Raw genomic sequence first — 25,060 nt, 5'->3', positions numbered from 1 at the left:
TTTGAACTAATTAGAAAAAGAAATAGGGTTTACTGATGACATTATCAATACTGTAATTCTAATCTGGCTTCACTGAAAACCTTGTGTTCATTATTCTGGTTTTGACTGGTTACGAACACAAGTTAGCTCTTACACATCAAATAGGTTGGAAGTCAAACTGTCACATTAGGAGGTGAGCCTATTTGTTTGAAGTAGAGATATTAAGTGTAACTATTACTTTAAGAGTTTATCAGGTACAGACAAGTACAAAAATATAGGAATTGTATCTGGATTATTTATTTCCCTGAGTAAAAGTGTAACATGTTCATAGAGCAAGATTAGGTCACTCACTCCCAATCAGGTCCCTCCCACCCTCCTTCAGGGTGAGCTCAGGGGGGGGTAGGGCTTAGTGGGGGGGGGGGGGGTCATGATTTATGACAGGATGCCAGATTGTCTTTGATGTGTCAGTGCTTAGAGAAACTGACACCATGCAACATTTGGTGGAGCAATTGAAGGTTAAATGATGGTTATGATAGTTGAGCTCCAAGATGAAAAACAAGGGTAAAACAAGAGTAAATTTGATTCTAATTTTGAGACATAAAACAATCAGATGTTAATCAATCAATCACATTTATTTATAAAGCCCTTTTTACAACAGCAGTTGTCACAAAGTGCTTTACAGAGACACCCGGCCTTAAACCCCAAGGAGCAACAGTAGTGTTGGATTTCAGTGGCTAGGAAAAAACTCCATAAGAAGGCAGAATTTTAGGAAGATACCTAGAGAGGATCCAGGCTCAGAGGAGTGACCAGTCCTCTTGTTCTTAGATGTAATTGTAATTAGATGTAATTAGATGTAATTGTATATCAAATGAGATTTGGTTAGATGATGAACTGAGAATTGTTATGATTGTTATTGTTACTTCAATGGAAGCAAACTATGTTAATAGATGATGAGCAATTGGAACAGTAATAGGAAATTGTGTTCTTCTGTTCTTGCAGTTTGTTGGTCATTGAACCTATACCAACTACAGAAAAGAGTGAAATTGTTATTTTCTACACTGGCAGAACAGAAGCACCAGAAACGTTAGGAACTATTCAGTTTCAGTTCACAACTGTTCCAGTCTATTTAGGCAACGAAAGCAGAAATACTTCTATATCTATATTTCTAATGTCTAAGTGTTTGTTGGATATGCTGGTGTTTGGTAGGAATATGTTCTGATGCATTAACGACAAGCAACAAACTAATTAATTAGACATATTCCTGATTGTGTATTGTGCAGTTGTAACTAATCTGCTTAAGGGGAATTCACTGACAGGTACAGGACACATGAAAGTGGTTCAGTGATAAAAACTGATAAGAACCCAGAGATTGAGTTCGGCTTAGAGGACATCAGATGAGACCCAGGACAACTGTGAGATGGGCTGAGATAAGAACCTAGCCCTATTGATCACACACACACACCTGATCTGGCTGATCAAGCAGCTGGAGATTACTAGAGCTGTCATTATAACCTGAACTATGAGGGACAACACCTTGGAATAGATCCGAATTTGTACGGTCTGTTCCCACCATTCCAATTTTCAGCTACAACCTGGGAGCATGAACTGCCTTGCTCAGGGACAGAAAATAATAATATACATTTTCTTAATAAAGAAACCAAAATGTGAAATAGTTTTCTGTATCCCCCCCCCGATTCACATAATGGCTTAAAAGGTGGTCCGATCACGTCATCTCAAAATGTATGCGGAAAGTTCTGGTATCCGGTGCAGCGGTGTCAGACTCTGGATCACACCCCCTCTGGCATCGGGGGTTCAAGCCCCATCTCGTCACACTTTCTGTGCCCTTCCATTGTCTCCCTCTAGATACCGGTCTCTCTCTAACAGTCGACACACACACACACACATTATCCTCTCCTCTGTAGCACTAATTGGGTTTTAATGCGTTGCACCTGTGGAATACATGTTTTTTCCGTAGGCTAACGACCAGAACCCATCTGAAAGCATCACACAGCATCATTAATGGTAAGATTCATATTCGTGCTGCGTGTAACATGAGGCGCATCGAGGTCGGTTCAGACCTGATAATGAAGGTTCTGCAGACAGTGGCATCACCAACATTAACGGCTTTAATCAGCACTGGAACACGATATTAATCAGCATCAATCAGTTCAATAATATGAAATATGACATTCATTTTTTTAAACGGTTAAAAACACAGGGGAAATAAATACTGCATGGGCAAGCAGTGCAATTAGGAGCAGAGCAGTAAAGGGGAGGCGATGACCTTTGCCCTGGAGTCATGTAGAACCTCATCGGAAAGCAGTGGGAAGCCTGTTTTTGCAGTTCACCACTGCAGACCCAAACCAGATAATGATGGAGTCTATGTTTGATGATTATAGCCAGATCCGGGTTGACTGGGAGAGGCTAAACCATCATACCTGACAGGGCAAAGTCCCGAAATGTGTTCACTGACAATAGAATAAAGCTTTTTCAACGGAGATGACAGTACCCTGCCCTGAACTCCCACTGACATCCAGTGGGGTGAACTGAATAGTCCACAAGCCACAACCGAGGACCAAGTTCCCTAAAGGAACAAAAGTGTGTCGGTATAGAGGAAGTACACCTCCCATAGTTCTACAGAGCACTGTATCTGTGGTGTAAAAGTTAGGTTGATTGACAGGTATATTTCATTGTCCATTGTCAAAAGGGGGCGGTTTATATATCTATATTTATCTGTTGTATAAAAGCATATATATATTAAAAATATATATATAAATACACACATTTAGGTCTGGAATTGGACACTGACAAAGATTTGCAATTTTGGCTGTTTACCAACATATATTCAATTTACAGTTAAACAATAAATAAGGGCTTAAAGTGCAGCTTAAATTAGAGGGTATTCACATCCAAATTGGAGGAAGGGTTTAGGAATTACAGCTCTTTAATATGTAGACCCCTCTTTTTAAAGGGAGCAAAAGTAATTGGACAACTGACTCAAAAGCTATTTCATGGACAGGTGTGGGCTATTCCTTATTTCTTCATGAACAAAGCAGGTAAAAGGTCTGGAGTTGATTCCAGGTGTGGCATTCACTTTTGGAAACTGTTGCTGTGAACCCACAACATGCGTTCATAGGAGCTCTCAATGCAAGTGAAACAAACCACCCTCCATTAGAGAGACAGCAGCAACATTAGGAGTGGCCAAATCAACAGTTTGATACATTTGGAGAAAAAAAGAACACACTGATGAGCTCTGCAACACAAAAAGGCCTGGACGTCCACAGAAGACAACAGTGGTAGATGATCATAGGATTCTTTCCATGGTAAAGAAAAACCCCTTCACAACATCCAGCCAAGTGAAGAACACTCTCCAGGATGTAGGCATATCATTATCCAAGTCTACCATATGGAGAAGACTTCACAAGAGCAAATACAGAGGGTTCAAACCATTCATTAGCATCAAGAATAGAAAGGCCAGATTTTGCCAAAAAACTGCTAAAAAAGACAGACCTGTTCTGGAACCGCATTCTTTGGACAGACCAGAATGTAAAAAGAAAAAGTATGGCGAAGACTTGGAAAGGCTCATGATCCGAAGCATACCACATCATCTGTAAAACATGGTGGAGGCAGTGTGATGGCATGGGCATGCATGGCTTCCAATGGCACTGGGTCACTAGTGTTTATTGATGATGTGACAGAAGACAGACGAAGCCGGATGAATTCTGAAGTGTACAGGGATATATTGCCTGCTCAGATTCAGCCAAATTCAGTGAAGTTGATTGGATGGTGTTTCACTTTACAGATGGACAATGACCCAAAACATACTGTTAAAGCAATCCTGGAGATTTTTAAGGCAAAGAAGTGGAATATTCTGTAGTGGCCGAGTCAACTTCAAGCAGTCATTGCCTGCAAAGGATTCTTGACAAAGCATTAAAATTTAACATTTAATTTATGACTGTGTTAATTTGTCCAATTACATATGAGCCCCTCAAATAAGGGGACTGGGTATGAAAATCATTGCAATTCCTAAACGTTTCTTACAATATTTTGTGTAGAAAGTCTGCACTTCAATTGCATCTCCATTGTTTCATTTCAAATCCATTGTGGTAACGTACAGAGCCAAAATTATGACAATTGTGTCAGTGTCCAAATACACTCCCCTAAAGGATTATTAAGAACACCATACTAATACTGTGTTTCACCACCTTTCGCCTTCAGAACTGCCTTAATTCTACGTGGCATTGATTCAACAAGGTGCTGAAAGCATTCTTTAGAAATGTTGGCCCATATAGATAGGATAGCATCTTGCAGATGATGGAGATTTGTGGGATGCACATCCAGGGCACGAAGCTCCCGTTCCACCACATCCCAAAGATGCTCTATTGGGTTGAGATCTGGTGACTGTGGGGGCCATTTCAGTACAGTGAACTCATTGTCATGTTCAAGAAACCAATTTGAAATGATTCGAGCTTTGTGACATGGTGCATTATCCTGCTGGAAGTAGCCATCAGAGGATGGGTACATGGTGGTCATAAAGGGATGGACATGGTCAGAAACAATGCTCAGATAGGCCGTGGCATTTAAACGATGCCCAATTGGCATTAAGGGGCCTAAAGTGTGCCAAGAAAACATCCCCCACACCATTACCCCACCACCACCAGCCTGCACAGTGGTAACAAGGCATGATGGATCTATGTTCTTATTCTGTTTACGCCAAATTCTGACTCTACCATCTGAATGTCTCAACAGAAATCGAGACTCATCAGACCAGGCAACATTCTCCCAGTCTTCAACTGTCCAATTTTGGTGAGCTCGTGCAAATTGTAGCTTCTTTTTCCTATTTGTAGTGGAGATGAGTGGTACCCGGTGGGGTTTTCTGCTGTTGTAGCCCATCCGCCTCAAGGTTGTGCGTGTTGTGGCTTCACAAATGCTTTGCTGCATACCTTGGTTGTAACGAGTGGTTATTTCAGTCAAAGTTGCTCTTCTATCAGCTTGAATCAGTCGGCCCATTCTCCTCTGACCTCTAGCATCAACAAGGCATTTTTGCCCACAGGACTGCCGCATACTGGATGTTTTTCCCTTTTCACACCATTCTTTGTAAACCCTAGAAATGGTTGTGCGTGAAAATCCCAGTAACTGAGCAGATTGTGAAATACTCAGACCGGCCCGTCTGGCACCAACAACCATGCCACGCACAAAATTGCTTAAATCACCTTTCTTTCCCATTCTGACATTCAGTTTGGATTTCAGGAGATTGTCTTGACCAGGACCACACCCCAAAATGCATTGAAGCAACTGCCATGTGATTGGTTGATTAGATAATTGCATTAATGAGAAATTGAACAGGTGTTCCTAATAATCCTTCAGGCGAGCGTATATCTGGACCTATTCCGGTGGTTCTGATGGACTATATATCTTGTTAAAAGCCTGGGGTAGATCAGATGGGCAGATAAAAGTCATATTTCAAAAGGCCAAAAAATTCCAAGAGCCATGCATCTTAAAAAATTTAAAAATATTGAGCTGAAGGACAACCCCCCCTGAAGGTTGGGGTTATCCAGAGTTTTTGTAGTGCTAAGAAACGTTGGCTTGTCAGAGCAGAGCTATGGGTAGAGAAACAGAGACACCAGAGTCATGAATATTTAAAAGGGTATGTCAGTGGGGATTCCATGTAGACCAAACTCCGCACGTGAGTGTGTATCTTAGTGTGTGAGTGTCTGCTTGGGCGTGCGTGTGAGAAGGCGCATGTTAGATTTTCCTCAGCAACTGATACGTGCGTGCGTGTAAATGTGCGCACAAAGGTTTTTGACAAGGAACCAAATACATGTTGGGAAACATCAGCACACAGACCACATGCAATTACTAGAACAGTCCTGGAGAGCACGTCGTTTCAGTGGCAGTAAGCTGACAGGCCGTCTTTGTTACAGAGATTGATCCCAAACCTCTTGCTTGTCTCATTGCTTTAAACATCGCCAACAGAATGGACCGTCTCACGGGTCCCCCACTACAGACAGCCCACCAGACCTACTGGTCTGTTTACTAATGTACCTTAAGACGAACGCACTACAGCAGAAGAACTGAAATAAATTATTTTTATCCAGCATCTATGACCTAAAAGGAAAGCAGGCATTTGAATGGCCTCCTACTGGCTGCCTCCGGCTGACAGGTCGAGGCCAGGCAGTGATGGCCACAGCCACTGTAGTACACCATTACCAAGGCATTAAAGGGACTTCGAACCAAAGGGAGACTTTTAACATTTTAACAGTGCTTATCCAACACTACAAACCGGTTGCGTCAGGGAGGACACAATGACGACTGCCACCCACAAAGTGTTGTTACCATCACCCAGAAACGACGCAGACCTTGCTACTAACTGAATAAAAAACGCATCATTGACCCCTGCCCTTATCAGCTAGCCATTCCACACCCGTCACCGGAGCACAACACTGTCTCAGCCCACCCCTCTTGGACAAGTGAATTTTGTCAGGTCTCCTTGTTGTAGGTCTCCCTGCAGGAGGTCTCCCTGCGGTAGGTCTCCCTGCGGTAGGTCTCCCTGCGGTAGGCATGGGGAGATTTATCCTAGGACGGAATAAGCCATGACTAACTGGGTTATTACTAGGGAATGTCGAGGGGGAGAGAGAGCTTGGTTACAATCTTATTAAGGTTCATTCTATTCTGCTAAATCTGTATTGACGACCAAGTAAGTCTGTTGTATACCCAGGGGTCAAGCTATTATCTTCATTCAACCGCTGTTCTCTCCCAGACGCATCTCCTACCTCATCTGTGAGACCCAGGTCTGTATCCAACTCTGGTTAACTTGGCTCCACACTGTTGGGTTGCCGACTTCCATGCATGAATAAATAAAATTCCTTCGTATGAATTTTCCCCTCATTCGGTGGTAATTTCCACAACAGGGGTCAGAGGGATCGGCGCCAATCTGGCCCGCCTGCGTTCTAGCCCTAGAGTCACATTCGGCCTAATGGAGGGTGGCAGCTGCATTCAGCGGAATGTCCAATACGTCCCAGTTTGTTTCCCCAGCGGGCTGACTTAAACCCAAACCAGACTGTGATGGACGAGGTAAGAATGGACTCCACGATTAATGTGTAGACCTGGGTCAGCCTGGGAGATTTCCTCCGCCATCGCTGGTTGTACATCCGCTAGTGTGCCTTCTTAGTCACGCCTTCACCAGGGTGTATTTCCTCCCACCACTGATTAGAGTATTATTTTGTGGGAACGCTACTGGCCATGATGCTAGCAAGAGAAATATAGATAATCTACTGTGCTTAAAGATAGATGTTAAAATGGGCTATCTAGTATGTCTGTTGTCTACACAGGTATCCTACCTGATTCTCCCTTACTTTCTCCCCTCGGGCCAACAACCAGCAGCACATTGTAATCTTGAGTTTTACTGGCACAGTGGTAGGCTGGATTCAGACAAATTACAAGTGGAATCGCGACAGGAATGTCCACTCCCATTAGTATTTTTCCTGCTTTAATTGCAAAATGATCCAAAAAAAATGTGCTGTGTGTGAATATGGGCTGTTGATATGCTTATTGTTTTAGGGATGGAATGGGGATTAAAAGGTATCGGTTAAACACAGTGGACAGATGTGGCCTGTAAGTATAAACTTGACTTAATGCTCTCCTTGACTTAAAGCTCTCCTTGACTTCAAATCATGGAACAACGCATCCTGCACAATCTCAAGCACAACTGTACATGACTGATGACGGCACATCTACTGCTACGTGTTACACTACAAAAACATTTACCACCAGAAAAAGAATTCTGCCTAGATCTTACCACCAGATTGAAATCTGGGCAGGTGACTGGCTCATGTCTTTAATTAAAGAGTACAAGTAGCCTACAGCGTTCTAGGCAGCTCTTTGTGCCAAATAAAAAAAATTGAGGCATTTGTGCAAAATTACAAGTCCTGGAGGTTTGCTTCAAACAGCTTCAGTCCAAGTCAAGCACTGGTTGTCAGCCAAAATGAGTAGATGCACTTGACATTATGCCCTATTAGGAGGTTCGGTCATTGGTGTACAGAGGATGGAGGAAGGGCGAGAGAGAGGTCCTCAGCTAACAAAAAAAGTTTGAAAGAAAATCAGTAGGGAAATCCAAACATGTAGCATCTGTTAAACATAAAACACTGTGGTGGTTCAGTGTCTCCACTGTCAGGCTACTGTCTTCTGTAGGAGCTGTGAGGGGGTGAATTATACTGTCCTCTGTAGGAGCTGTGAGGAGGTGAATGTCCTCTGTAGGAGCTGTGAAGAGGTGAATTATACTGTCCTCTGTAGGAGCTGTGAGGAGGTGAATGTCCTCTGTAGGAGCTGTGAAGAGGTGAATTTCCTCCGTGAGTGGACGTATGGACCTAGGTTCCACCCAGGATACAGATGGAACCATCCAGTTAACAGAGCAGGAACACTGGGAAACATAATGGAACCCAACAGAGCAGGAACACTGGGAAGCATAATGAAACCCAATAGAGCAGGAACACTGGGAAGCATAATGAAACCCAATAGAGCAGGAACACTGGGAAACAATGAAACCCAATAGAGCAGGAACACTGGGAAACATAATGAAACCCAATAGAGCAGGAACACTGGGAAACATAATGAAACCCAATAGAGCAGGAACACTGGGAAACATAATGGAACCCAATAGAGCAGGAACACTGGGAAACATAATGGAACCCAATAGAGCAGGAACACTAGGAAACATAATTAAACCCAATAGAGCAGGAACACTGGGAAACATAATTAAACCCAATAGAGCAGGAACACTGGGAAACATAATTAAACCCAATAGAGCAGGAACACTGGGAAACATAATGGAACCCAATAGAGCAGGAACACTGGGAAACATAATGGAACCCAATAGAGCAGGAACACTGGGAAACATAATTAAACCCAATAGAGCAGGAACACTGGGAAACATAATGGAACCCAATAGAGCAGGAACACTGGGAAACATAATGGAACCCAATAGAGCAGGAACACCGGGAAACATAATTAAACCCAATAGAGCAGGAACACTGGGAAACATAATGGAACTCAATAGAGCAGGAACACTGGGAAACATAATGGAACCCAATAGAGCAGGAACACTGGGAAACATAATGGAACCCAATAGAGCAGGAACACTGGGAAACATAATTAAACCCAATAGAGCAGGAACACTGGGAAACATAATGGAACCCAATAGAGCAGGAACACTGGGAAACATAACACTGGGTGTGGTCTTGCCCCAACTTCTCCTCTCCACATTTTTTCAGACACGTTGAACCAGTTCAAAGATGAGTTTTTGCAAAGTATCTCTCACTTCCTTCTTTCTCATCCCACTTTCTACCTTCACTTCTCTCTTGACCACTTTCTCTATGCTCCCACTACCTCTATTTTGCTGTCAACGCCCCAGCCCTCCTCGACCCAGAACACCAAAATGTTCCACCTCACTAAGAGCTCATTGTTTTGATTCATGTATTTTGTTAGCGAACACAAGAACAACAGAAACTATGTGGCCACTTACATAGTGCTTGTCATCCTCCTCATTGTAGGCCAGCTTGACCACTCCATAGGAGCCCTGTAATGACAGCAGAGAAAGACAACACAATAAAACAACATATCATTATTAAATCGACATGTAATCAACAACAGAGTATTATAATTTATTTATTGCATCTCTTCATGTTAGTAAAGAGAAGCTACGTATATCTGCAGTACTACAGTCTTAGAACTGTGCAAAATGAATCATCTGTGATTCAGAAGAGTTTTTAGAAACCAGCTCTGGTAAAAGTAGGACAAGGACAGACTGGGACTATAGACTGTTTTTCCAATCACACCCATTTCTTTTTCCAAGCCCCGCACGATGACCATTTCTTTTTCCAAGCCCCGCACGATGACCATTTCTTTTTCTAAGGCCCGCACGACAGACCATTTCTTGTCCCAAGGCCCAGAAGACAGACCATTTCTTTTTCTAAGGCCCGCACGACAGACCATTTCTTGTCCCAAGGCCCAGAAGACAGACCATTTCTTTTTCTAAGGCCCGCACGACAGACCATTTCTTGTCCCAAGGCCCAGAAGACAGACCATTTCTTTTTCTAAGGCCCGCACGACAGACCATTTCTTTTTCCAAGGTTCGCACGACAGACCATTTCTTTTTCTAAGGCCCGCACGACAGACCATTTCTTTTTCTAAGGCCCGCACGACAGACCATTTCTTTTTCTAAGGCCCGCACGACAGACCATTTCTTTTTCTAAGGCCCGCACGACAGACCATTTCTTTTTCTAAGGCCCGCACGACAGACCATTTCTTTTTCTAAGGTTCGCACGACAGACCATTTCTTTTTCTAAGGCCCGCACGACAGACCATTTCTTTTTCCAAGGTCCGCACGACAGACCATTTCTTTTTCCAAGGTCCGCACGACAGACCATTTCTTTTTCCAAGGTCCGCATGACAGACCATTTATTTTCCCAAGGCCTCTATAATTAATGACAATGATGATTGAGCAGAAATAAATCCTCCAAACAATTCCTCCAAACCGCCCTCAGCTAGAGATCAAAAACTAGTTCACTAATGGACTTTCTATGTGAACTGTCACCTCCTCCATGTAAGCAAGCAAGTTTATTAAAATAGCACAATTCATACAAAGAAGCAATTGAATGTACTTCACAATGAAAAGAAAAATGTAATAGAATAGTAGATTGTTACATTTTACACAGAAGTTATTCCACTGATAGCACCCGCATTTTTCATTACAGAAAAACGATTGATAAAACATAGAAATAGAATAACAATGAAATAATAATAAAACATTGAATTAAAGAAAGAGATAATTATACAAATACATCATATAATAAAACAATTAATCAAATATAAATATTCCATGTACCTCATAAATTCCATGTACCTCTTCAAATTAAACACAGTAGTCAGCAAGATGGAGATCAGACATTATTGTAATGACTTCATTCTGCATGTGGCCAACTACCTTCACTAAAACCGCTGCATGTTTGTCTTGGGATTTTTTAGGGGAAGTTGTTGGTCGAAATGAATGAAGGTTCATTACCAGTCAATCGACTGGCCTTCTGTTAGTTACATAATAAATCTGTCCTGATTAATCAGGCAGACCGACAGAGGCAGACAGAGAAAGACCAGGACAGACAAAGAAGGACCAGGACAGACAGAGAAGGACCAGGACAGACAAATGGACAGAGAGATAGACAGATGGACAGACAGACAGACAGATGGATAGACAGACAGATCTGGGGTCCCACTAAGAGGTTTATATAAAGTTTATATAAGTTATAAGTTTATAAGGCTATTCAACTGAGATAACATTGATTTGAATACTTTATTAATGAATAAATTAGTGTTTAGTGCTAATGATATCAGACAGTCTAATCAGTGCTAGACAGCAGGGGCGGAATACGACAGAGGTACACGCTGAAGCTAGGCCACGTACAAATATCAAAGGTTCATTGATTAAACACATGCCGTTCTGCATGTGGTCCAGGCTCACCTTTCCAATCTCACTCTTCAGCTTGTACTGGTTCAGCTGCACGCAGTCCTGCGGGGAGAAGAACAGAAAAGGCTGACCACATATAAAACAAAGGGAGAAATGCTGAGCAGAGAACTAGAACATTGAATTACTTGAAGACAGCCTTGGATATACAGAACAGCTTGTTCCCCGGCGCCTAGCTTGTTTCAGTTGCTATTAGTGCTGTGTGTGGCCAGTGAATTCTGTTTACAGTCACACACCCATTACTCTGCTGTTTAGACAGGTGATTTGGAGCTCCATGGCAACCAGGGATACTGCACACAGCCAACCAGGAATCAGGCAGAGAGAAGAGTCAGAGTGAAATACAGAGAGAAAACAAATTCAGTCTGGGCAGAGAGAGGAAAAAGAGTCAGTCAGGACAGAAAGACAGGAAACAGTCAGTCTGTGCAGAGAGACAGGAAATAGAGTCAGTCTGTCCAGAGAGACAGGAAACAGAGGCAGTCTGTGCAGACAGACATGAAACAGAGTCCGTCTGTGCAGACAGACAGGAAACAGAGTCCGTCTGTGCAGACAGACAGGAAACAGAGTCAGTCTGTGCAGACAGACAGGAAACAGAGTCAGTCTGTGCAGACAGACAGGAAACAGAGTCAGTCTGTGCAGACAGACAGGAAACAGAGTCAGTCTGTGCAGACAGATAGGAAACAGAGTCAGTCTGTGCAGACAGACAGGAAACAGAGTCAGTCTGGATGGGGGGGTGAAGACAGGTGGAGAGTGTGCATTTGCTGACAAACTGTAATATTATTAATTATACTGTATATAGTATATTGTACGTTTGTGTTTTTGCTAGTCTTGATTACTGTTCTACTAATTGCCCAGTTGACAATCTTGACTCATATTATAGGTTATTGGGCAATACCTACATTGTTACATCCAGTAAGTACTAAGTAATTACAACCAAATTAAATAATTTAATTGAGAGAAAGATGCAAGATGGATGGACTAGTAAAAGTTCAATATGTCATAGAGAGACAGCAGACCAATTTCAAAAAGCATAGATTAATGACATTTTATAGAATAGCAACAAAGTCCCCAAATCACCAAAAAACAAGCAATTACTGGTTTGACAAGATTTATACTATCGAACAAAAGAAAAATACATTCCTGAAAAGAAAGGTTTACAAGTTGAATACTGTGAGAAACTTGAACATCCTAAAAATACTGTCACAACCAAAAGAAAACAGCACAAATGAAAACAATTTATCCCAATCCAGGAGTCCATGTAGACCAATTATTTTCATTGGAACTCACTTCACAAACAAAATCTGCATCACCTGACAATAAAAAAATTGCAATATATGGACAAATTATGTTAAATCATATGCAACCCCACATGTCTAACAAGTCCTGAACTAGGTGAAGTGAGATACTGAGGTGGGATTTTGCGCTTCTTCTTTGCCAATGCAGTTCGTCCATGTTTGGCTCACTTCTCATGATTTTAGAAATTGTTCCCCCACCAAATAGTTTGGCAGTTTCGTTAACAGATGGGCCTGCAATTTGGGCACAGACTATTTGACTTCTTTGGAAGTCTGTTAATAGCCTCATGTTGCTCTGAAAACTCCAATATCAGAGTGCTAATTGTCAGACCTTTTATAGTTGACACAGATGCTCTGTTAATTGGCAGTCAACCTAATTTGACCTCTGAGGCTGCGTCTGTAATTGTGATTTAGTTCCTTCAAAAGTAAAAGTATTTTCCATGTGGTGATTCCGTTATTTTGTACACCTGAACATATTTTGAGATACTTTTCAGTCATTTCAACATTAGCATCCTCCTTTTAGTGGTATAATATAGTATGATTCTCATTACGCACTATTTTTGCTGTGGCAACTGTTGTTAATAATGACAAATTATCATCATTAATTGCCTGTTTTGCTATTTGTCAGCTATTGTAAGTATATTTTGACATAAGTAACCTAAATTTCCATGCCAAAAAGTATATTCAATTGAAGCTGAGGAGGAGGGGAGGAGGGGGTGAGGAGGAGATGAGGGGAGGATGGGGTGAGGGGTTGGGGAGGAGGGGAGGGGTGAGGGAGAGAGGAGGAGGGGAGGAGAAGGTGAGGCGGAGGAGGGAGGCGAGGGAGTAGGGGTTGATGGGGAGAGGAGGAGAAGGGGTGTGTAGAGGAACCGGACTTTGTGGTTCAGCCATTAAACAGAGTCCAGTGATTGTTGGCACATGCTCAGTGTGCTGTTGCAGCACTGCGGTACACCGTGCCTCAGCAGATGGATGAGACGACGGACAGAGCCGACGGGCCTGAACACATCACGCACTCAGATCTACACCAGACATTCTCATAAAGCCTTGGCGCACGTGTCCCAGCAGAACTGGACAGGTGGAGTGAGCAGCGTGACAGGAACCAAAACGGAGAGACGTGCTTGGAGGAAAAAAAAATTTATGACCCCAGACCTGCTGCGTCGTTGCAGAGAACCGATTCCATAACTGCAAACAAGACATCACAAAATTGGGAGGGGAGAAAATTAGGGGGAAATTATTTGTAAAGAATACAATACAAAATGAGGTAATTGTCCATTCATCCATCTATCTATCCCCATATCCATCATCCATCCATCTATCCCCATATCCATCCATTCATTCATCCATCTATCCCCATATCCATCATCCATCCATCTATCCCCATATCCATCCATCCATCCATCCATCTATCCCCATATCCATCCATCCATTTATCCCCATATCCATCCATCCATTCATCTATCTATCCCCATATCCATCATCCATCCATCCATCTATCCCCATATCCATCTATCCCCATATCCATCCATCAATCCCCATATCCGTCCATCCATCTATCCCCATATCCATCCATCCATCTATCCCCAAATCCATCCATCCAGCTATCCCCAAATCCATCAATCCATCCATTTATCCATCTATCCCCATATCCATCCATCCATTCATCCATCTATCCCCATATCAATCCATCCATTCATCTATCCCCATTCCCATCCATCCATTTATCCTTATAGCCATACATCCATCCTCCCAGTCATACCCTTCTCCATCATCCCTTCTTTTATTTATTCCCCTATACATCCATTTAACCCTATACCCATCCATCCATCATATCATCCATCCATCCCTCTCTGATCCACCCAGCCCTTTATCCCTCCATCCATTCATCACTCAGTCTCTCTCTCTATCCATTTATCTCCCAATCCATCCATTTTTCCATCCACCTATTCCTCAATCCCTTTATTCATCTCTCCATTCCCTTATCCCTCCATCACCCGCCTTCCGTATTTCCCTTCCCTCTTTCCAGGTGCCGAGCCAGGGGGTCCCCCCTCCACATCTCCCTATCCTCTTCCTGTCCTACTACTGACGTGTCATTATGTCTGCTCACGTCAAAGACCTTCCCGGGTGCGTAGAAGTCATGTTCTCACTTAGTCACTGTCTGAACACTTAACATGGGTTCATTATGCAGGCAGATTGTGTGTGAGTGTGTGTCCATCCAACTGATCACCCATTCTGTCAGTGTTGTTAAGTATATCTGCATTGTATCAGGGCTGCATTCTGTCAATACTGATTAATCAGGGTTAGATTTAGGTGCTTCCCTGGGATTACTGTGGGATTAATCCTCACCATAAAATGCCAAAATGAAAGGCTCATAAATTATTTTCATTCCTCTCAGAGGAAGACAAAGAAAGAAAATACTCAGAGGTATTGAGAAGCAGAGAGACAGACAGAGGGAGAGGAAGAGAAATACAGAGGGGGAACGAGAGAGACAGACATTGTAAAATACTCCACTCATCTAACAGAAGTAGAAAAAAAAAACTCTCCCACTATGCCATGACAGGTCAGTCATTGTGAGGTCAGAAGCACTTCCTGGTTCCCAGTCACTCATTCTAGATGCTGCTCACCTCCACAGAATACACAGCACTGACAACATGTGGATGGCCCAAATAAAGCCCTGTTCCCCATAGGCCCAGTTCAAAAGCAGTGTACTGCATTCACAGGGAATACGAAGTCATTTAAGCCTCAGTGCCCGCAGTGTGAACAGCTAACAGCCAGACCACTGAAACGCTCACTCCTACATTTGTATTCCAGAGCATTCTCCATGTGTCAGTCAGTGTAGTCATAGCGACGTAGGTTACACCATATCTGACAGCTATACTATCCCAGTTGTCTGAAAAGAAATAGAGGAAAATAAAAATACGCAGTAAGAAAATGGATGAAAATGCCAGTACCGTGTCACTCTGGGGAATACTGCCCGATAACTGACGAAAATGTAAAGTGATATCCAAAATTTGTATTTTGCCTGAAAAAAAGGTTTTGCTATGTATTCCAGCTCTTTGAATTTATACAATGACTGTACAATGTGCTTAAAGTACAGACTGTTAGCTTCAATTTAAGTGTAATTTCGTCTACAACAGAAAAGACATTAAAAGAATTACAGCATGTTTGGTACATGCAGGTTATTGTGTAATTGTATGTTGTCATTTATGCCCATGTGTAAATACAGTCCAGATCGGAACAATTCAACTCCAGTCATAGGTGGCCAAAACATTTCTGGTTTCCATAAACGCTGCTATATTATTGTGCTGGGGGATATGAGGAATGCACTTTCTAACTTTTCTCATTCTCCTCCAGTTTAAAATTTTAGGAGGAGATGAGGTCCTGGTCCACACCTGCGGAGTACCTGGTTTGGGGGGCCCGTTGCTGTCCCTGTCCTTGTCCACCTGGTCATACTTTTGACCTAGTCTAGAATCAAATAGACTCTGGATTTAGCCCAGAGAAATGTATTTATTATTCTAATTGGACTCTTAATATCTCACCCGGCACAGCCAGAAGAGGACTGGTCACCCCTCTGAGCCTGGGTCCTCTCTAGGTTTCTTCCTAAAATTCAGCCTTCCTAGGGAGTTTTTCCTAGCCACTGAAATCCAACACTACTGTTGTTTGCTCCTTGGGGTTTAAAGCCGGGTGTCTCTGTAAAGCACTTTGTGACAACTGCTGTTGTAAAAAGAGCTTTATAAATACATTTGAAGAATAGCACTGTACTCAGGACATCTCCAAACAGATTGGTATAGTTTGTGGATTCATTAAAATGCTGCTAAGACTTAAGCTTTCAGAGAGGCAAAGCTCCTGACTCGCCAGTCTGACCGGCACACACCAGGTCAAACCACATTGGCCTTCTGTCTAAAACAGAAAAAGAAATCACATTTGCATGATGGTCCGTACAATCCCACTCATTCATGGATCCCTGGTCACGACACAGGCAGATGTGACACAACGCCAACCTCGGCTGCAGCAGAGGAAGAAAGGATTTTCCCTGGCCTGTGGGTGCTAATGTCTCCAACACATTTGATTTTATCCATTTACATTTCTATCAATGCTTTACTCAAGCCCACATGAACCTACTGAATTGTCTTCATATATCCAGTCAGAAGCTTCCACTGAACTACGCCACAAAAAAACAAAAAAACTAACTACTGTGAGAATTAGCCATCGCAGAAAAATTCAACTTAATTCCGGAGGAGCAAACAATAATGTTTATTGCACTAAACTGATTTGCTCTGGATCCATTTCCCTGTGTTGATGCAGATTTCCCTGCATGGGTGCAGATTTCCCTGCATGGGTGCAGAGTCTCTTCCCTCACCTCTGCATCGGAGATGGAGACCCTCTTCGACTCCACAGTAGGTCTGCGTGGCACACGGGGGGAGACCTGAGTCCCCCCTGACCGTCCGGACGGGTATGTCCCCCGCTCCTGTAGCGACAGCTTTCGCCCTGAGAGGTGAGCGTGGGAAGGAGGGCCCCTCTTAACTCTGCCCTGCTGGGCCCCATTCCTCACACCATTGGCCGATGTGCCGTCCGTCTCTGCAGTTGTCACGGCGATGGCAGCCATCCTGGGGGTGAGTTCACTGGGGTCGGAGATCATTGAATCGGAGTCACTCCTCCGGCAGCCTGGGTCAGTACTCATGGCCATCACTGGATGCAGGGAAGGGTTAAATGCAGGAGGAAGAGGAGGATCAGATAGAGGAGGGGAGGAGGGAGTCGGAGTGGGCCCACCAGCATGAAAGTGGTATAGAGCTGGGTCAGTCTAGAGGACACACTGGAGCCTCACTGGAGCTGGGTCAGCCTAGAGGACACACACTGGAGCCTCACTGGAGCTGGGTCCGCCTAGAGGACAAACTGGAGCCTCACTGGAGCTAGGTCAGCCTAGAGGACAAACTGGAGCCTCACTGGAGCTGGGTCAGTCTAGAGGACACACTGGAGTCTCATTGGAGCTGGGACAGCCTAGAGGACACACACTGGAGCCTCACTGGAGCTGGGTCAGTCTAGAGGGCACACACTGGAGCCTCACCGGAGCTGGGTTAGCCTAGAGGACACACACTGGAGACTCACTGGAGCTGGGTCAGCCTAGAGGACACACATTGGAGCCTCACTGGAGCTGGGTCAGCCTAGAGGACAAACTGGAGCCTCAAGGAGCTGGGTCAGTCTAGAGCACACACTGGAGCCTCACTGGAGCTGGGTCAGTCTAGAGCACACACTGGAGCCTCACTGGAGCTGGGTCAGTCTAGAGGACAAACTGGAGCCTCAAGGAGCTGGGTCCGTCTAGAGCACACACTGGAGCCTCACTGGAGTTGGGTCAGTCTAGAGCACAAACTGGTGCTTCACTGGAGCTGGGTCAGTCTAGAGGACACACACTGGAGCATCACTGGAGATGGGTCAGCCTAGAGGAAACACTGGAGCCTCACTGGAGCCTCACTGGAGCTGGGTCAGTCTAGAGGACACACTGGAGCCTCACTGGAGCTGCAGAGAACAAAAAGAGGAGAGAGGGAATTATTTCCATTGATCCTGTATGGCTCAGCTGATTGAGAAGCCGATACATCCCCCCAGCCCTCAACGAGGAGCCAATACATCCCCCCAGCCCTCAACGAGGAGCCGATACATCCCCCCAGCCCTCAATGAGAAGCTGATACATCCCCCCAGCCCTCAACGAGGAGCCGATACATCCCCCCAGTCCTCAATGAGAAGCCGATACATCCCCCCAGCCCTCAACGAGGAGCCGAAACATCTCCCCATCCCTCAATGAGAAGCCGATACATCCCCCCAGCCCTCAATGAGGAGCCGATACATCCCCCCAGCCCTCAACGAGGAGCCGAAACATCCCCCCATCCCTCAATGAGAAGCCGATACATCCCCCCAGCCCTCAATGAGGAGCCGATACATCCCCCAGCCCTCAATGAGGAGGTGATACATCCACCATCCCTCAATGAGGAGCCGATACACCCCCCATCCCTCAATGAGGAGCCGATACAACCCCAGCCCTCAATGAGGAGCCGATACATCCCCCAGCCCTCAATGAGGAGCCGATACATCCCCCAGCCCTCAATGAGGAGCTGATACATCCCCCAGCCCTCAATGAGGAGCCGATACATCCCCCAGCCCTCATGGAGGAGCCGATACAACCCCAGCCCTCATGGAGGAGCCGATACAACCCCAGCCCTCATGGAGGAGCCGATACACCCCCCCATCCCTCAATGAGGAGAAGATAAACCCCCCCATCTCTCAATGAGGAGCCGATACATCCCCCATCTCTCAATGAGGAGCCGATACACCCCCCATCTCTCAATGAGGAGCCGATACATCCCCAATCCCTCAATGAGGAGCCGATACATCACCCATCCCTCAATGAGGAGCCGATACATCCCCCATCCCTCAATAAGGAGCCGATACATCCCCCATCCCTCAGTGAGGAGCCGATACATCCCCCAGCCCTCAATAAGGAGCCGATACATCCCCCATCCCTCAATAAGGAGCCGATACATCCCCCATCCCTCAATAAGGAGCCGATACACCCTCACAGTTACACCCTCCGTCACTCACAGTGGAAGAGTACCTATGATAAAAATAACAGACTTCTACAAGCTTTTTAAGTAGGAAAACCTGCAAAATCGGCAGTGTATCAAACACTTGTTCTACCCACTGTATTTTACATGTATCAAATAATCAAACTGGATTTAATTTAACCCTTCTGTTCCTCACTCAAAACTTTCAACTTTTTTGGAAAGGAAAGAAAAAGGTGCAGTGGTCTCTTAATTCTTTTGGAGCAGTATATAATGAAATTACCATTTGTTTCATATTAAAACAATATTTCACACATTTAAATGGTTATGTATTGTGTTCATTAACAGGGAGAGAATCCCAACTGATTCTATTTTCTTTCTAGATTGTTGTAGCAAAACAAAACAGGGAAAAAAAGTCCTTGGTCCCCAGTCACCCCACTTATGCAATCCACTGTATATTCCAAAAATAACAGGCAGCTCCAGTTTTAACTTGGGTCAAATGGATTCATGCAACATTTACATTTTTGCAGGTCTTGGCTCCATGACAAAAAACATGAAATGTTTGATTTTTTTTCATGTCTCACAGCCGCCCCCTCACAGCAAGCTCGGCAGTGTGCATGTACAGTGTGTGTGTGGATGTGTGTGTGTACGTGCCAACCCCACCATGTCAGTTCACACAGTGGGTGGGCCTACCTAGTACTGGAGGGCTGACTGCTCGTTGTCCCTGACAACCATTCATGTGAAGAATGCGCAGCTTCCCACGATGTCCCCCAGTCTGGCGACTGCCTGTCCCCCAGTCCGACGACTGCCTATCCCCCAGTCCGACGACTGCCTGTCCCCCAGTCCGACGACTGCCTGTCCCCCAGTCCGACGACTGCCTGTCCCCCAGTCCGACGACTGCCTGTCCCCCGTCTGGCGACCGCCTGTCCCCCAGTCCGACAACCGCCTGTCCCCCAGTCCGACGACCGCCTGACCCCCAGTCCGACGACCGCCTGTCCTCCAGTCCGACGACCGCCTGTGCCCCAGTCCGACGACCGCCTGTCCCCCAGTCCGACGACCGCCTGTCCCCCAGTCCGACGACTTCCTGTCCCCAACCCATAACAGTAATGACTACACAGCAATCAGCAGGAGAGCCTTTTAATTGATGGATATTGAAGTGGATAGCTAAAAGCAGAACAGAGTGGTGGAGGAAGGTGGAGGTTGGGGGTTTGGGGGTGATGGGGTCGGGACAAGGAGCTCCCACTGACTCTTGACCCCATTAAAAAAAAACACGGGAAGCCACTTGCTGGTACTATTTATCCACGCATTTTTACACTCCTCAGAAAAGGGATTAACAGACGGCACTGCAACAACTCCACGTTGGAAATCCTCCTTAACAATCTGGAAAGGCAAGAGCCTATAGGTTTGAGGGCAAAGTTATATTAAATATGAATTACACCGAGTCGTCAATTGAACACAAGTGTAGTCTGAAATTAGACTTAAAAAAATATATATATACAGTCCCTGCTGCCATATTGTGCATCTGGGGATCAATTAGGCATAACGTAACATTTTTGTCACACCAAACAATTTGCAGAGAATGGCGGGCGCTATCTGGTTCACACGCGGCCAGCTGAGTATGAGTTGGTCCTCAATCATGCTTTGTCACCAGATGTATAGATAATAGAACTCTAGATAGGCTGATGTCAGAGTCTCTATACACATAGGTGGAAATCCCCCCCCCCCCATATAACACTGTAAACATAACTATGTAATTTCAATAATATTAATAATACGCAATGAAAGCACTTATGCTGATTATAGACACTTCATGGCTAGTTTTTAAGTTTCAGAAGATTGCAACCCCCCGCCCTTTGCCTCACAATGGTTTGATCCACTGCCCCCACAGCCCTCAGCAGTGGCACATTGTGCAGATGTGTGGGAATCTGATGGTGGTGGCAGACTTTCAGTAAGTAGGTCAAACAAAGGATTTGTTAGACATTTCTTTACTTCTACCACTCAATACAATAAGACACATTTACAACTAGTGTTACAACTGTTCTTCTAGAAGCAGATATTATGCTAGCAGAGCTAATTCAGACTTTTTTCTAAGTAAAAGCCAGCATTGAAATATATAAGACAATTTTGCCTGTACAGTACATTTTGTTTAATGTTCTTTCCAATACTGTTCTTGTCTGTTCTTTTTTACAGACTGGATGGTTAACTATATTGCCTTATAAAGTTGGCTTTATAAATGATGGCTTTTATTGTGATAAAGAAAATCTGAGTGGTGCCAGCATAGTGTCCTGCTGCTAAAATAACGCTAATGAAGCCATGTTGAATTGCAGGTCACTCTTTGTTAGCTAGCAGTAACTTTGCTACAGTAACATCAACTAGTGTTTGCAGCTGTTTGAATTCGAGTCAATGAGAGAAGCTCGCAATGCTATGTACAGTGGATATAAAAAGTCTACACACCCCTGTTTAAATGCCAGGTTCTTGTGATGCAAAATAATGACACAAAGATAAATCATGTCAGAACATTTAATGTGACCTATAACGTGAACAATTCAATTGAAAAACGAACTGAAATCTTTGAGGCATATTTTCTCCATTTGATGATGACCGTCTTCACTGTGTTCCATGGTATATCTAATGCCTTAGAAATTATTTTGTACCCTTCTCCTGACTGATAACTTTTAACAATGAGATCCCTCTGATGCTTTGGAAGCACTCTTTGGCCATGGCTTTTGCTCTGCGATGCAACTAAGAACATTTCAGGAAAATCTTACTAGAACAGCTGAACATCATTTGTGATTAATCAGTCACTTTAAATGATGGCAGGTTTGTAATGACTTCTATTTAACATGAGTTTGAATGTGATTGGTTAATTCTGAACACAGCCACATCCCCAGTTATAAGAGGGTGTGCACACTTATGCAACCAGGTTATTGTTCATTTTTCCCCCTCGAAGATTTCACTTAGTTTTCCAATTCACTTGTTCACATTACAGGTCACATAAAAGTGGACAATTTCTGACATGATTTATCTTTGTCAAAAACCATGGGTGTGTAGACATATTATATATCCACTGTATGTAAATTTCCTTAGCTGGCAAGGTGACAGTGTTCGTGTCAACCGTCTGAAAGGCACTCCATGCATGTAGCTAATGTGAGGTTAACCCAGTCCGAGCTACAGTAGCGAGCAAACCGATGGCGTTAAACTAAAACAGTTTTACAGCACTACTTTTGGTGTCCCCCTCAGGAATTGCTCTTGAGAACATTTCTTGTAATTGTCATTGTAAAAGTTGACATCAGATTTTTGCCCCTGCTTATTCATCAGAATGGAGCAACTTGGACATCAGAAGGCCTTTTCACACTGCATTGTTCTAAGCCCTGGGCTAGCTTAGCCCCAGGCTTAGACTGGCTTTGGGTTTGCTTATCCTGTGTTCACACAAGAGTTTGTTAACCCTGGGCTAAAGTTTAACCCTAGGCTAAGGATTCACACTTGAATTTCTAAGCCCTGGGCTAACAGACAAATCCATAAATCAATCAAATTTATTTATAAAACCCTTTTTACAACAGCAGTTGTCACAAAGTGCTTTTACAAAACACCAGCCTTAAACCCCAAGGAGCAAACAACAGTAGTGTTGAATTTCAGTGGCTAGGAAAAACTCTCTAATACGGCAGAAATGTATGAAGAAACCTAGAGAGGAACCAGGCTCAGAGGGCTGACCAATCCTCTTTTGGCTGTGCCAGGTGAACATATTAAGAGTATAAATTGTAATAATTAATAAATGCATGTGGGCTGAGTCCAGAGTCTATTTCAACCTAGTCCAGGTCAGGAGCATGACCAGATGGACAAGGACAGGGACAACACGGGGGGGGGGGTCAGCAGAGTGGCAGCTGAAATCGTCCGGTATCGTCTTGATCTGCAACACAACCAGGAAGACTTTGGACAGGGACAGCAACACGTCTTTGAAGCCTGGTACTCTGGAGGTGTGGGCCAAGACCTCATGTCCACCTACGTTTATAACACGAAAGGAGATAGGGAACATTGTGAAAATGCATTCCTTAGATCTACAAGGATTTATAGTGGAGAAGGACTCTACTCCCTCAGCACAATAATATAGCAGGGTAAGACCTTGGGGCTGAGACAGGGGGATCCAGTGACACTGTGGCCGGACAGGGCCCAACAGGCAGGAAATCAAAGAAGACACAATACCATTTTACACTCTGTGATAAGCTACAAATTTTACGTTCTCGCTGGCATGCGAATAATTATACTATCACTGACACGCGGTCAATGTAACACTACCATGATTCAATTAATGACTTCATGACATCGGTTGAACAAGATGCCCACTATGTCGATATTTGCTTTGACAACTTAGTTAAAACTACATAAAGAAAGAGAAAAATGTTAGTCAACCTTCATTCTTTCGACATATTTGCTAGATTTACGTCCAAATGAAGCTGCAATAACTACTTTGATTTAGCAAGCAGGGAAGAGGGCTGATTAGCCAATGACATGTAAGATCTCAACTATGATAGAGACAACCTAAGACTGGCACAGTCGTGTATCTGGTCACAATCCACAATAAACATACCCGAGGTATGTTACCCAGAAACAGGATCTGTACTGAACAAATAGCACAATGATTAGACCAAGAACATGTGGTGCTTTCCAGGTCCGGGGAGGTTGTTTATTGTCAGTCAGACAAATGCACTGGATTCCCAACTGCAGACATTGTTACATTCTCACTCAAGCCTGGTGCACCAACACACATGCTGGTTGTTTTGTGGTTTTCCTGGAGCATGGACCCTCAGATCCCCCAAAATATAAAAGCAAGGGACAACGCACCACTTACATAGTATTGTGTTTGTCTGTTTTGTGTCTTTTGATGAGTGTGAAATTATGCATTGAAAAAATAAAAAAAGGGGAAAAAGAGGGGGTGGAGAAATTAATAATGACAGTATTCACAGCGTGCGTCAAGAGCATATGTAAATACACTGAAGAAAATTATAAAACGCAACACTTTTGTTTTTGCCCCCATTTATCATGAGCTGAACTCAAAGACACATTTAAGAGTGGCCTTTTATTGTGGCCAGCCTAAGGCACACCTGTGCAATAATCATGCTGTCTAATCAGCATCTTGATATGCCACACCTGTGAGGTGGATGGATTATCTCAGCAAAGGAGAAGTGCTCACTAACACAGATTTAGACAGATAAGAGACCAATATTTGAGAGAAATAGGCCTTTTGTGTACAAAAGTCTTAGATCTTTGAGTTCAGCTCATGATAAATGGGGGCAAAAACAAAAGAGTTGCGTTTATTATTTTGTTCAGTGTAAATTCAAGGGCAATGGTTTTGTTCTAGACCACGTTTCACACTTATCATTTTGTCACAGTGTTTCCAGGGCTAGCCCTGAAAAGTCTGTGCTAACCCTGCTCCAAAGCAGGGCCAGCTAGCCCTAGGCTAAGGGTGGTGCCCCGCCCACTTCAAAATATGCAAGTGCGAACACTTGCATAGCCCTGGGCTAAGGAGGCTCTTAGCCTTAAGCTATAGTGCAGTGATAACACCCTGAGAATGAACTAGAAGCACCAACTATGCTTTATACGTACGTGAATAGGAGCTACAAACTTCTCCACGGAACCACTCCAGAATGCTATTCAAACCACCTCCTGTCTCCTTGTCTGACCCAGAAACCATCCAATAGCAATCCGAATGTAACACACGGAGCTGAATCCAG

The 25,060-nt window shown here is 44.0% G+C and overlaps 1 protein-coding gene across 7 annotated transcripts in view; it reads right to left on the bottom strand.

Moving 5' to 3' along the window:
* Window positions 1-25,060, bottom strand: part of camkk1a (calcium/calmodulin-dependent protein kinase kinase 1, alpha a) — a 79,076-nt gene that overhangs the window by 33,481 nt on the left and 20,535 nt on the right. For 6 of the 7 annotated variants that reach the window (XM_034293297.1, XM_034293303.1, XM_034293302.1 and 3 more), the window contains exons 2-4: window positions 17,141-18,294; window positions 11,492-11,539; window positions 9,500-9,553 (exon numbers count right to left, since the gene is read on the bottom strand). In XM_034293297.1, coding sequence (XP_034149188.1) covers window positions 9,500-9,553; window positions 11,492-11,539; window positions 17,141-17,467 — 429 coding nt within the window. In that variant the 5' untranslated portion in view covers window positions 17,468-18,294. Of the gene's footprint in view, window positions 1-9,499; window positions 9,554-11,491; window positions 11,540-17,140; window positions 18,295-20,024; window positions 20,416-25,060 lie in introns of all 7 variants that reach the window. The other variant, XM_034293298.1, reaches the window with a different exon arrangement.

Source organism: Esox lucius, chromosome 7 (genome assembly GCF_011004845.1).
Source record: "Esox lucius isolate fEsoLuc1 chromosome 7, fEsoLuc1.pri, whole genome shotgun sequence".
NCBI classification, from domain to species: domain Eukaryota; kingdom Metazoa; phylum Chordata; class Actinopteri; order Esociformes; family Esocidae; genus Esox; species Esox lucius.
This window is presented reverse-complemented; position numbering and strand designations above follow the sequence as displayed.